The 14,735-nt window shown below is 36.3% G+C and overlaps 1 protein-coding gene across 1 annotated transcript; it reads right to left on the bottom strand.

Annotated features, from left to right (window-relative positions):
- Positions 1-3,781: 3,781 nt before the first annotated feature.
- LOC140755549 (zinc finger protein 711-like) lies at positions 3,782-14,358 on the bottom strand. Its single transcript, XM_073090836.1, has 10 exons — positions 14,115-14,358; positions 13,335-13,439; positions 12,023-12,454; positions 10,766-10,854; positions 9,337-9,459; positions 8,392-8,502; positions 6,871-7,077; positions 6,345-6,456; positions 5,627-5,731; positions 3,782-4,766 (listed from the first exon to the last, which is right to left on the bottom strand). Exons 1-10 carry the CDS (start codon positions 14,274-14,276, stop codon positions 4,599-4,601), a joined length of 1,614 nt encoding a protein of 537 aa, XP_072946937.1. The 5' UTR covers positions 14,277-14,358; the 3' UTR covers positions 3,782-4,598.
- Between the last annotated feature and the right edge of the window lie 377 nt (positions 14,359-14,735).

The following is a 14,735-nucleotide window of genomic DNA, read 5'->3' as shown; positions in this document are numbered from 1 at the left end:
TCCTACGTACATCGTTTTAAACTCTCTTCAACTGACTTCCTTCTTAAGTGTTGCTAATTTGACTCAATCAAACTACGTCAGAGTTCTTATATAAAAATAAAAAATAAAACTAAAATCTAACCATGTAGGTATTATCCCACATATATATATATATATAAAGATATATCACTGTTCTTTCGGGGAGAATAATGTTATAATCTAAGTATTCCATAGAAGTGTCGGTATACTACTTTTACCCTCATTATATACGTAAAGTTCCGATACAATATCAGATTAATACATATTCTTGATATATTTAAATTTGCCAGTTATTTATTCATTTATATAATATTTGCTATAATAAGAAACAGTCGGTTAAATTGACGGCGAATATTTTATTTATTTTATTTTATTTTTATTTAGGAAACATACAATACAACATGATACTTAAAGATAGGTTATATAACTAGTTCACATATCAGTAAAGTTTCCACTAATATCTTATTCATAAAATTACTGATAAGTGATGACTCTATTGGAGCAAAACGGAGATATTTAATATAAAGTGACTTTTAAAAAATTAAATAATTATCTTAAAGTAAAGTAGAATTTCTCGTTGCAATGACCTGTCTTATGTTGCTTTTATATTTACCAATGGGGCAATTCATGATATCTATAGGTTGAAACTTTTCGTTGTAAGAGTTACAAGAACGGTACAAAGAGGTATTACGTGTGTATTTTCTCTTGCATGGAGGAACATAGAACAGGTGTCTACAACGGGAATTTACACGGGGGCATCTCAAATATATATTGCTTAATAAGAAAGGAGAGTCTATATAATTATTTAGTATTTTGTATAAAAACATCTGATCTCTCTCAGTTCGTCTTTCTTAAAGTTGTGGTATCTTTGGTCACTTGGAATCTGTATTTCAGGTGTTTTATAAATAATTTATGGACTCTATCGAGTTTTGAAATTTGGACGTTGTATTGCGGGTTCCATATAACCGAGCCATACTCTAGTAAGGACCTTACATATGAGTTGAATAGAAGAGCGAGCGTTGAGCTGTGTTTAAAGTCCTTACTGACTCTCAGTATAAAGCCATTTTTTTTTGTCGAGGGGGAAACCTTCAAAAGGTACCCGACAACGTGGGAGCGACGCCGAGTTATGTGGGATTTTTACCGCACTAAAACCCCCCCGGTGGCCGTCCTCTGCGCTGCGTTGAGGGCTCCGGGATCTCCAAAGGAACGCAACCGGAGTCCTCTTAGCGCGTTGCCCTGTCGGGCTCCGCCCAGGTGAGCTTGACGCTCGCCACACCGTCTGGTGTGCGAGACGGTATGCGACCACACATACCGCCGTCCTTCCCGGGGTCGCTTGCTGGACGGTTCGAGCTCCCACTCTTGCCGCCCGCAACCCCGGAAGCCCCATTTTAGTCGCCTCTTACGACAGGCAGGGGATACCGTAGCCCTATTCTAGTCCCGGAACTACAGGGACACTCAGTATAAAGCCTAGCATACGGAAGGCTTTGGGGATAATGTAATTTAAATGCTCATTGAATGTTAATTTACTATCTAAAAATATTCCTAAGTCTTTTATTTCGTTTACTCGAGTAACAGCTACATCATCTAGTTTATATATAAATTTAATATGGTTGGGTCTTCTTGTGCTACATTTTTTTTATATTAAGATCTAGATAATTGTTTTTACAATAAATAATAAATTTGTTAAGGTCATTCTGTAGATCTAAACAATCGGAGTTTTTGTTGACTTAAAAATTTTCATATAGTCTGCGTAAAGCAGAATGTTGGAATGATCAAATATGTGTATGATGTCATTTATAAATATATTAAACAAGAGAGGGGCAAGGTGTGAGCCCTGTGGCAAACCTGAGGTAACTGGGAGGAATGTGGAACAGAAGCCCTTTATAACGACAGCTTGGCTACGCTCTCTAAGATATGAAGTTAGCCAGCGAAGGAGATCCCCATGTATGCCAGCTGCTTCCAGTTTACGCACCAAGACTGAATGTCGTACCTTATCAAAGGCTTTAGAGTAGTCAGTATATATCGCATCCATCTGAGATCCTCCATCCATGGCAGATGCGATTTGCTGAACAAATTCACATAAATTAGTCTCTGTGGATTTTTTGCTTACAAATCCATGTTGTAGCTCTATAATCATAGGTCTCAAATATCTATAAATGCAGTCGTTAATTATTTTTCAAAAAGTTTAGCTATAACATTAAGTTTAGATATAGGTCTGTAGTGGATGATGTTATGTTTATCTCCACACTTAAATATAGGAGTGACATAGGATTGTTTCCATATCAAGGGCATATGGCCTGTCCTTAATGAGAGTTCAAAAATAATAAATAGTGGGAGAGCTAGAGTTTTGCTACATTTTTTAAGGAAAACCGGAGGCAGACCATCAGGTCCAGAGCCTTTCTTTATATCTAGGTGTTTCAAATAATTTTCAATAGTGGTAGGACTGAACTTTAAGGATCCAATGAGTGTAAATGTCGCTGGTGATTGTTGTGACACGGTACTTGTAGAGGACGTGTCTGTTTCAAAAACTGAGTGGAAGTGTTTATTAAATAATTCACAAATTTCCTGAGGATTGCTAGTTGATGCATTGTTCAAAAACATTGTATCAGGCATAGATACTTATCTATGGTATCAGGTAATGCCGTACAATCTTTTTTACTTTTCACATAAGACCAGAAAAATCTGCTATCTCGTTTTATATTAGTTTCTGATTTCGAAATGAAATTTTCATTGCAAGTGATTTGAATTCGTTTTTCACGTTCACGCAACATATGGAATGAATTATAGTCTGCAATTCTTCCGTAAATTTTCCACTTTTTGTGGTATTTGAGCTTTTCTTTCGTGATTTTTATCAAGGCTTTAGAGTACCAATTAGGAAACTGAGGATTCTTGCCGAGCTGTGTAGTTGGAATGTGTTGTGCAATTAAATCATTAATAGTATCGTAGAAGATTTGTACAATCAATTCTATGTCATTTGAGTTTAAAGTTTTTCGCCAGTCAATTTTAGATAATTCATCATTGATCTTATCGTAGTCCCCTGAGTGGAACAATCTCACTATACTCTGATTCATAATTAGATGTCCAAAATGTAAACAAAGGTGTTGACCTATCAAGAAAATACGTTAGAAATAGTAGTTTTTATTTTTGTCGATATCAAAGTAATACAACAATAATAAAATAATAATCAAAATAAATTAAGATTAATTCACATTTTCTAATATTTATATCACCTCAATTTCGTTCCATACAGTAATAATAATAAAAAACAAAGTTTATGTAGAAAAATAAAATGTGATCATGGTAACACAATCGGAATCCAATCCAAGACATTTCTTGTGCTGTCATTTTTAAGTTTCGTAACTGATATTATTCATTTTCGTGATTGTGATCGAACTCTAAATGTTTTCTCGTTTACATAACGCGTTTGTTAAATTGTGTATATTTGTTAAATTTTCGTTTTTTGTTGAGTTTGTTAAAGTTTTAATTTCTTGTTAATTTTGACAGTGACATTTCTTTGTTTACATTTTGGACACCTAATTATGAATCAGACTATAGTCGCGTCTTAGTTTGCATAATGCGTATGGAAGCATTAATCAAAATGAATATAGTATGTATATAGTAGGAATATGGAAAAGCACTTTGAAGTTAGAAGGATGACATTATGATAATGATGTTTGAAACATGCCCGAGCGATTATAAGGGAGATAAAGAAATAAATAAAAGAATTGAATATTTTAAAAGTTTTATTTATTACAAATTGTAATTGTGAAGGCCCCATCGCTACCCCTGGTAAACAGTAAGGGTTGTTATTCCGGTTCAAACGGTCTATTGGTCAATTTCTTAATTCAAATTTAAAAAATAAGATATTTATGTAAAAAACTAGTGTGTCTGTAGTTTCTTTACATAAAGTCCGTTATATTTTGACAACCATGTGGATTTTCTAAATTATTTAAAACACTCCATAGTCTTTATAAATTATACTCAAGTGATATAAACGAGCCCGAGTCCTTGAGATTTCTATTTATTATTTGATAAATCATGCCAGAGTTTTATAATTCAATTACTTTTAATGCATATTTAATAATAACATACTTACACTGTAGTGTCATTCAATATTTTATGTCGGGTACGTTTTCAACACTGTATTTTGAAACTTTCTAACCAACGTATCAGTTGTATAACGTCTCCTGGCCTCTGTGTCTTTGTGCGGCGCGGCAGTACTGCAGTCGCTCGTGACGTCACATGCGCATAATGTTATCATACAATGACGCAAGTCAACGCAACATGTGAAATAAAACATCGTCTATATTTTTAGCACGTAGGTATAAAATATTGAGGTATTATAAACTACTTATTTTTTTAACATATATTTTTTTAATTTTTATTAGACATTTCCATATTCTTTATTGCAATCATGGTTTACAATTGTTCTATAAAAATCATTTACAATTCTAGGAACACATGAACCCACAATGGGTGTAGCAATGAATATGAGAGCGGCCGATTTATATTAACAATTAAACATTGATATCAGATTTACAAAATTATTTATTCTCAATGTTCACGCGTTATTTATACAATTACACGGTCTCCTGTTGTCCCTTAGCGTGTGTGTGCGTGTGTCTGTGCAGCAGGCGCGCGTGTGTGTAGCGCGCGGCGGAGTGCGCGAAGGCGGCGGGGCACGCGGCGCAGCGCAGCGGCCGCTCGCCCGTGTGCGTGCGGATGTGCGACTGGAGGATGGAGAGCGTCTGGAATAGATAGAATATGATGAATGTAGTATATAATCAGAGACGGCGTAAGGCGTGGGCGACGTGGGCCACCCCCCACGGCCTCTCGCGACCCAGAAGGCCGCGCGCCTCTAGCAGACAACGATAAAAAAGGTTGCCGAAATGAACCTATCACTAAAATAAGTATTTGTCGGCGAATAAGTCTGTGACATTTGTAAATATGTAAAACCAAATCAACTTTTTATACTATGGGCTTCCATTCCACTTTCCGTCCCGGCCTCCGAAGACCTTAGTTCGTCACTGTTTACATTGTATTGTGGCAGGGCCCTGTGTATGAGGGCACTGTATATGATAGCCTTATACAGGGGGGGCAAACTACGGCCTATACTATTTTCGTAGGATACTCGCGAACGATTACAATCCGCGAATGAAAATAAAACCTAATAAATAATTACTAAAAATACCCCTTTGAACTCGTAGATATTACATCTACTAGTCTATCTAAGATAAACATAATATCATGCCAAGATATATCCCAATTTAAGTCGAATAGGCCCGAGCCCTTGATTACTTTACACATAGCTTATAATTTAAATACATTACACCAGAGTTTAATAATGCAACTCGGGTCTAATTCAATAACAGAACTGGGGCATAATTTAATGAATTTTTCACGATCGAATTTATTTTAGCACACTGACCAAAATATCGAACTATAATAATTAGATTTTATTCAGTTCTGATATGTTGAATAAGTACATTTACATATCATACACACATTACATAAATCTAACATTTTTCACACAATACTGGTTTTGCTACTTTTCAATTTCTTTGAGCAAAAATAATCTTAAAGCTATTTAAATAATGTTATAACTTACAGTGAAACCTCTGCCACAGTGATCGCAAATCTTATCGCGAGGAGGCCTTTTCTTCTCGTGTACAAATTCTATGTGCTTCTTCAGACTTGATGCATTTTTGAATACCTGAGAAAATATTAAAAATACTTACTTACTAATTAAAGACTTAACTAATGAAAGAAAATATATAGAAAGAGGAGTCGTGGTATCTTTCTAGAGGCAATTTTAAATATAAGGGTAGAACGCGTCATGGTTTGACGCCAAACGCTTAACCGTCACATCTACATCTACCTCATGTATGAACTTGTAAACTTTATTTTCCAACGAGCTTTTGCCCGCGGCTTCGCTCGCGTTTCGAAGTAATAATTTCATCCCCTTGGGGGTAGAATTGATGAAAATCCTTTCTTAGCGGATGCCTACGTCATAACATCTACCTGCATGCCAAATTTCAGCCCGATCCGTCCAGTGGTTTGGGCTGTGCGTTGATAGATCACTATGTCAGTCAGTCACCTTTGAGTTATATATATTTAGATTTTCCTTGTTTTTATAAGTTACAAAGTTTAATAGTTTATAAGTTGAAAAAATGTGATTAGAAAAATCCCTACGCTTATAGGAAGTAATCCAATGTATAATATATCCTATCTGGGGTTGATTAGTGTCATATCATCAGATGTACCTCATTCTTGTTGCTACTACATTGTAAAATAAATCGCGTTACGGAAATCGATTTATATATTACCTTAGAGCATTTATTGCATTCATGTTTGATTTTATTCAGATGTATCCAGTCCACGTGTTCTTGTAACAGACTCTTCGTAAGGAATTTAGATCCACATTCGTTGCATTTAAATCTGGGAATTATAACATAATTTTTTATAGTAGGTAGAAAATAGAATAGAAGATACAATTAGTCCAGCTAGAGCTTAGGATTAAGTGCAATGTACCGAAGTTTTGATAGGTGGTAGAAGTAGTATAGTTCGATCAGGGAAGTATCACCGCTACCCCTACGAGTATTTCTTTTATAACAGCAGTCTTAAGTGCTGCTGTGTTCTGGTTTGAAGTGTGGTAAGGGAGACATACTTTTCAGAGGTGTTCCAGCGTAGTCCTCAGGGGTAGCGGCGCATCTGTGGCCGACCTCAGGAATATCTAATCCTTTCCGGTTCTGATTATGACCATGGGCGGTATTAGACACTTACCATCAGGTGGACATGCTCGTCTGCTACACCTATATCATAAAAAATGTAGTGTATAGTGCGCGGGCTCACTTGAGATCAGCATCGCCGACGTGTCGCGAGTGTGTCCTCAGGTGGTGCTTCAGCCCGTGCGGCGTGCGGAAGTGCGCATTGCACTGTTCACAGTACGCGGGCGTCGCGCGGTGCGAGGCGGCGTGTGCAGCGAGACCGGACCGGGCGCGGTATCTCTTACCGCATATGTCGCAGGCGTATACGCGGGCTGAGTGGCCGTGGATCGTACTAGTATTACGTAAAAAATAATCAAGATATAGTAGTTGACAAAAAACATAGGCCATCTATTAAATCGACTAATGTGTGATAAAAACAAACAAAATGTATTAATGGCGAAAAAACGTAGGCCATCTAGGTAGTAAGTCGGGGGGTTGCAAGCGCCAGTTTATATTAGGTTAGCCTGACATATGATATTCGGACAATAAAAGTGCCAAATCATATCATAGTTCATATTAACGCTCATTATCAATCTAAGCAATCTCTGCAATCTCTGCCTTCCAAAGATCGAAATTTGACAAGTGTGGAATAATAGTAAAATGATTGACAATTAAATACGGGTGTAAAACGAAACAACATCTAGCGTAGCACTTAGAGTTACTTCGGGTTTGAGTGTATTAAGAATTCCGAAACTTGAATCATGCCCGAGTTATCGCTAAATGTTACAAATTTTTTAATCCGAGTAATGTTAAAAACATTGTAGTTTTGGTAATAAAAAGCCATATTGCAGTCACAATACAGTGTAAGCTACACTGCGCGCAGTACGCGGGCGTCGCGCGGTGCGAGGCGGCGTGAGCGGCGAGACCGGAGCGCGCGCAGTATTTCTTACCGCAAATGTCGCAGGCGTATACGCGGGCTGAGTGACCGTGGATTGTGCTATTACGACGTAGAAACAAACATAATTACAAACAACATTACTTGATACCCTAGTTAAATAACTAGGATATCAAGTAAATCTGCTGTTGTATGCGCCAGATGACATCAGGAAAAATAATCAAGCTATAGTAGTGAACAATTAACATTAGCCATCTAGTAAATCGAGTATTGTAAGCGACATTTTATATTGGGTCAGCTCGATAATTTTAGTAGGACGATAAAAGTATTGGTTTAATTTTCACATTAATTCTCGTTGTTAACATTCAATCTATGGTCTGCCTACTAAAGATTGTTTTTTGACAAGTGTGTAATACTAATAATAGTACAATGTCGAGATTTGGTAAGCAAAACATTTGATAGATTGATAATTGAAAATGGTCGTAAAACGAATAAAAACATTCTAAAGTAAAACAACTCATTTTAAAACATGTAACAACAGCAACTAGAATAATTTCGAGATTCAGTGTGTTAGGAATTCCAAAGTTTGAATCATGCCCGAGTTATCGCTTAATGATACAAATTTTGAAATCAGAGTCCTGTTAAAAATATTGAAATTTTGATAATGAAATGCCATATTGAATTCACAACACAATCAAATTTACAAATACTAATTTATAGGAAAAAATGGAGTATGCCTTTTGTACAGGTATGAAATTCTTGGATACTTACTACATATGAACACGTAATCCAGTCTTATTCACAAATGTGTTGCCACATTGATCACATTCAACTTTCGCCTTCCTGTGTTTATCCTTGTGATATCTGTAGCTACGATGAGATCTACAAAAAGGATATATTTTTTTATAATATAAGAGTAGCAGACGAGCATGCCTGATGGTAAGTGGCTACTGCCGCCCATGGACATCTGTAATCAACCCCAGATAGGATTAAATATTCCTATCTGAGGTCGGCCACAGATGCGCCGCTACCCCTGAGGACTAAGCTGGAACGCCTCGGGAAAGTCTGTCTCCCTTACCACATCCTTCAAATCGGAACACAGCAGCGACTAACACTACCGTTATTACTAGTTATTAGTTAGTAATAGGTGTGGCGGTGGTGCCGCCGGAGTCAAACCACAAAGGGTTCTACCACCTTCCAAACAAACATATATACATAAAACATACTGTATATTAAAATTAGGCGTGAGTTCGGTTCAACGATCTGATTGTAGGGTCAATTAATCGAAGAATCTTTTGGGCCAAAGAAATCGATTATTTTAAATCGATCTCCTGGAATGGATTCATTCAGTGAATCGATCTTTTATCCTAGAAAATCGAAAGTCGATTTTTTTGAAGTTGGTTAAGTGTGCTCTACACATTTTTTGCAGATAGATTAACGGATTAACTAAAAAGATAAAAGATCGATTTTGGGAGAATCGATTCTTTGAGCCTCGATTTTTTCGTGAATCGATGTATTATACTTCGAATCGAATCGAGTCAAGAATCAACGTTTTTCGGAAAGAATCGTCATCCCTATCTGCTTCGTTTCCTAAATATTTTTGTAGGTACGTTTGAGATCACATACATGATCCTAGATATACTCGAATTTGGTTTGTTCTAGAGATTTAATTCTTCATAGTTTTGAAGCCGATCCTAGTTATTGTTTACAACTTACTCAGTAACAAAATCGCACAAATCACAAGCGAACTGCGTGTCTATCTTGCCGTGCAGCTCGTTGTAGTGCTTCAACACTGAGTAGATGTTGTTGTAGCGTTTACAGCACTCCACACACTCGTATCTGTAATACAAATTCTTCAAAAGTTATTTCAAAAAAGCGTAAAAAATATAGTGATTAATATTAAAAACTTGTTAATTAATATGTTTCCAAAAACAAGAAACGACTCTGTGGATTTTTTTTTATAATATAGGAGTAGCAGACGAGCATGCAGTCCACCTGATGGTAAGTGGCTACTGCCGCCCATGGACATCTGTAATCAACCCCAGATAAAACTAGATATTCCTACCTGAGGTCGGCCACAGATGCGCCGTTACCCCTGAGGACTAAGCTGGAACGCCTCGGGAAAGTCTGTCTCCCTTACCACACCCTTCAAACCGGAACACAGCAGCGCCTAACACTGTTGTTATTAGGTAGAAATAGGTGTGGTGGTGGTGCCGCCGGAGTCGAACCACAAAGGGTTCTACCACCTTGAAATAAGTTAAATAAAGAGAATTAAAGACTCCATTTTGATTTTGTAATGAATTTAAACCGTTCACGCTAAGGCCTGTGCCAAACAAATGAATACCTTTACAAACACGCATGCACACACGATAATACCCATATGCACGCGGCGCACAGCAGCAGTGATAGCCTAGTGGTTAAGAAACGCGGCCTCTCGATCGAGGGGTCCGAGGTTCAAATCCCAGGCACGCACCTCTGATTTTCAAATTTATGTGCGTATTAGAAATTATTTATCACTTGCTTAAACGGTGAAGGAAAACATCGTGAGGAAACCTGCATGATTTATAAAAAATCTTAAAGGTATGTGAAGTCTACCAATACGCACTTGGCCAGCGCGGTGGACTATGGCCTAAGCCTTTTCATTCTGAGAGGAGACCCGTGCCCAGCAGTGGGACAGTAATGGGTTGATGATGATGATGATGATGCGGCACACACATATACGGCCTTGAAAAACTTAAGCTCGAGCTTGAGATAAGTTCGGTTGATAGAATCCTCGATTAAAAGCTCGTACTAAGGGCACAGAACCGCACGCGAGCACCCGTGTGATAAGGTATAACTCCTTACTTATTTTCTATTATATAGGAGGAGCAGACGAACATGCTGTCCACCTTATAATGAATGGCTGCTGCCGCCGATGATTACCTATATTCAACCCCAGATAGAATTTCAATCATACCGGAGATCGGCTACTGATACAATACAGAAAGACTACGCCGGAACACCTCGGATAGGTATGTCTCCCTTTCCACACTTCAAACCAGAACACAGCAGCGCTACACTGCTGTTATAACAGACATAGGTGTGGCGGTGGTGCCGGAGTCGAACCACAGAGGGTTCTACCACCTTCAAACCTTAACTTACTCACCTTCTATAATGTCTCTTCTTATGTTCATCGAAAGATGTTTTAGTACCCAGTACAGATTTACAAATATTGCACTCGAAGCCTCCCTTTTTCTGTAAAAAAGACAGATACTGTATCTTAAACTATATTTTCTTTCGTATTTTTAAATGTAATAACATATTGAAGCAAACACAATTAAAAAAAGGGTTTTTGGTTTGCGATGTTAGTTACACCGTTTTCGAAAAATCCACCCCTACGAGGTTAAATAAGGGTTGAAAAAGAAAGAAGAACTCTTTTTGAACGTATGCTGTTATTAGGCAGAAATGGGTGTGGCGGTGGTGCTGTCTGCGGCCTTAGTTGAACACAAGGGATTTCTACTACAATGAAAGAATAACTTTTTAGATGTGTTCATAAATACACATCACCGCACACTCGCGATCAGAGGTTTTATCTATTAAATCAAATCAAATCATTTTTTTTTATTCATAATAGGTTCTTTACAGAGCACTTTTTGAATATCAATACAACTGCCACCACTTCACAAGGTGTTTCGTTATGGAGAAGCGGCGAAAGAAACTCCATAACACACATCTTTTTTTTTTTAATTTTTACAATGACAAACTTAACGTAATGGTACATGTGGAGCTGGAGCTAAATCAGACCACGCCGTTTTGTCAGTCAAATAATCACTTAGTTTATAGTACGCTTTTTTACATAGCGTTTGTTTAACGACATTTTTGAACTTTTTTTCTGTGAGATTCAAAATGTGGTCGGGTATTTTATGGTTTATTGTAGTAGCGAATACAGTTGCCCATGAAAGATCTAGCCACCTTACATAATCTATGTTTAGGAATTGCTAATTTATTTCTATTTCTGGTATTAAAGCTAAGGTGGGGTTAAAGTATCCCTCGGGTACGGTACCTTTTTAGGAATAAAAGGCACCCCATGTCCTTTTTGAACCTGACAACGTGTGTACAAATTTCATGACAATAATTAGTAGATAAGGCGTGAAACTGTAGCAATAGCCATTCGCATTTATATTATAGATGAAGATGGATAACCGTTTGTGGTTCGACTCCGGCGGCACCACCGCCACACCTATTTCTGTTATAACAGCAGTGTAGCGCTGCTGTGTTCTGGTTTGAAGCTTTGAAGTGTGGTAAGGGAGACTTTGATTACAGATGTCCATGGGCGGCAGTAGCCACTTACCATCAGATGGACTGCATGCTCGTCTGCTACTCCTATATTATAAAAAATTGGAATTATGGTTCTTTTATATACCTTTTGATGTCGGCTTTCCAAATGTTCTTTCAAGGTTATTTCATGATCGAATCCCGAAATACAATCCTCACATTTATAAGGTAATTTTAAGTATCCTTGCCTCAATGATTCTTCTTTTCTCTCTAATAACATTTCTTCTTCAGACAACACTATCGTTCTCAACGCATTTTCATATTTCTTCTGTAACGGCATTTTCTTTTTAGTAACATCTTTCTTTTTAATCTTTTTAGTTTTGGTTTTTATCTGTGCTAAGGGAACGTCATTTTCGAAATCGGAAAAGTCGTGTTCTATTTTGATTTCCGTTTGAATTTCGACTTCCTGATTGGTTGTTTGGTCTCTTGTCTCATTTTCTATTGGTTGGTTGTTTGTTGTCCAGTTAAGCTCAAGTTTTGAGCGTTGTAGGGGCATTTTAGTGACTTTTGTTGTGTTTGCCTGAAATAAGATTAAGGATACTGATGTAATCTTAATTAATAATTAATCTTATGTCCGTAAGTGATAACCAAATAGGAAATACAAGAATTAGAATTTGACAATTTGAGAATATGTATAGTCCGCGCCAAACTGCTAGTCCACTCTGAAGTTGCGAGCAGGTGTAGTCATACAATTTACTGTGGCGACGCGATTTATTTCTATATTCAGAGCGGACTAGCAGTTTTACGCTGACTATAATAAATTTACGTAAAAGTCCAAATAAAAGATATTTTCGTATATATCTCAATATGAGTAGCTATTTCAACGCAAGAGTAACGAAATCATTTTGATTTATCTTTGATTATATTTATATTATATTTGATATATTTGATTAAGATGTTTTTAGGATCGCAATTTAAAATAATATTGACGTTATAACTTCTATTTGACTTTCTGACAAAAATATTTATCATCATAGATATACTACTAATAAAGACGATTAGTAGTACGTTTATCATATTTTTTAATATGAAGCGTTGGCATAATTTTGATACATACAACGACAATATAGACTTTAGACTAAAATTATCGCGGAATTGAGACATTTTATTATGTAACGGGTACTCACGATATGCGTTTTTTCGTTTCACGGCGAAACCGTGACCACGATCCATGCAACTGGGTCGAAATATCGGCAATAAAAAACGCATATCGTGAGTACCCGTTACATAATAAAATGACAATATAGACGTTTGATCAATTGTATCGACAAATCACAAATGAGGTACCGTTGTAGTACTTTTTTCGATTTTGTAGTATATCAGATGCTTTTTACGCAGATTTTTAGTCAAAGATCAATTTGATTATATAAATTAAAGTCAACTTATATAATAATAATTACCCGGTCACTTAATATCGCGAAGCTCTCTTCCACTTGGCGCCTGAATAGATCGTATTTTTCCACCATTTTGTGACAAAACAAACAAATGTGGATATCTGTTTCCATCTGTAAAAGTATTAAACGGAAAATTAAAGGTGGACTGTGGACACTCGGACGGCACCACCGCAACATCTATTTATAACAGCAGTGTTAAGCGCTGTTGTGTTCTGGTTTGAAGGGTGTTGTAAGGGAGATATACTTTTCCGAGGCGTTCCAGCTTAGTCCTTAGAGGTAGCGGCGCATCTGTGGCCGACTTCAGGTAGGAATTTGATCATATCTGGGGTTGATTATAGATGTCCATGGGTGGCAGTAGCCACTTACCATCAGGTGGACTGCATGCTCGTTTGCTACTCATATGTTCTAAAAAAAGGATTCCTATTCTACTTGGTACCGAAATACCCATAGGGTACAAAATATTTTCATTTATACAAAGTATTCAAAATAGTTTATTTTAAATATTACCTACTTATATATTTTTTACGTTATAACTTATTTACACCCATCGAATTTAAATACACTGGATACAAGAACCAACCCTATGCAAATGTCTTTTCAATCATTTTTAATACTAATTTTGATTATTTAAATTATTTACTTCAGCGGCCATCTTGTTAGCAAGATACCAATCTTTGACAGCATTACTATAACGGTTTAAACTTAGAAATTTGTTACAAAATTATAAAATTATTATTTGAATTAGTCTCAAAACTCCTTGAAATTCATTACGAATGCAAAACTTACCTTGTATTTCAAAATATTTTCGAAAAATGCAGCATGTTTACAATTTATTAAGCGAATAAATGGCGTCGCTTTAGATAAACAACAAACGCAAATATTACTTGGAATTGTGCTTCCATTCTCTAAGGAAAAGTCATGGAAATTGATTTCCATGAATTGGGTCATTTTTGAAATTTCAATAAGTTTAGTTAGCCAATACAAAGTTACATTACTCGGATCTACGAGTTACCTTGACAGAACAAAACAAAAATATTTGACAGTTTTGACACATTATTTTCAGTGTTACCATTATCATCAATCACAAATTATAATATTCCCGAAAGGGAATTTAAATAATTTTAAGGTTATTAAGATTTATTGTACTTTAAAAAATGAAGAATGATACAACTAGTTGCGTAATATAAATAATTATTATACTTGGAAACATGCAAAATTTATTTTTTACTGGTAATAATGTTACGTAGCGTTCGGATTCTGCTAATCATTTATTTTTTAGTAAATACTCTTTTAATCGTTTCATACGAATACGTATTTATGTCTGAGTTTTTTCAATTATAATATACTTTTCAGATACTTTAATTATTTATAATTGACTTTTACTTAAATCCAATTAAATATTTTATT

Source organism: Epargyreus clarus, unplaced genomic scaffold (assembly GCF_041222505.1).
Source record: "Epargyreus clarus isolate Ecla_fem2 unplaced genomic scaffold, WU_Ecla_fem_2.2 ptg000033l, whole genome shotgun sequence".
In the NCBI taxonomy this organism is placed as follows: Eukaryota; Metazoa; Arthropoda; class Insecta; order Lepidoptera; family Hesperiidae; genus Epargyreus; species Epargyreus clarus.
Note: the sequence above shows the minus strand (reverse complement) of the source record. Positions and strands in the feature narration are given on the sequence as shown.

Coding starts and splice junctions, on each gene's coding strand:
- LOC140755549 (XM_073090836.1), bottom strand. CDS start 14,276: ATGACCCAATTCATGGAAATCAATTTCCATGACTTTTCCTTAGAGAAT. Junction 12,455..13,334: donor TCGCGATATTAAGTGACCGG/GTAATTATTATT, acceptor ATCTTATTTCAG/GCAAACACAACAAAAGTCAC. Junction 5,732..6,344: donor AATGCAATAAATGCTCTAAG/GTAATATATAAA, acceptor ATATTTTCTCAG/GTATTCAAAAATGCATCAAG.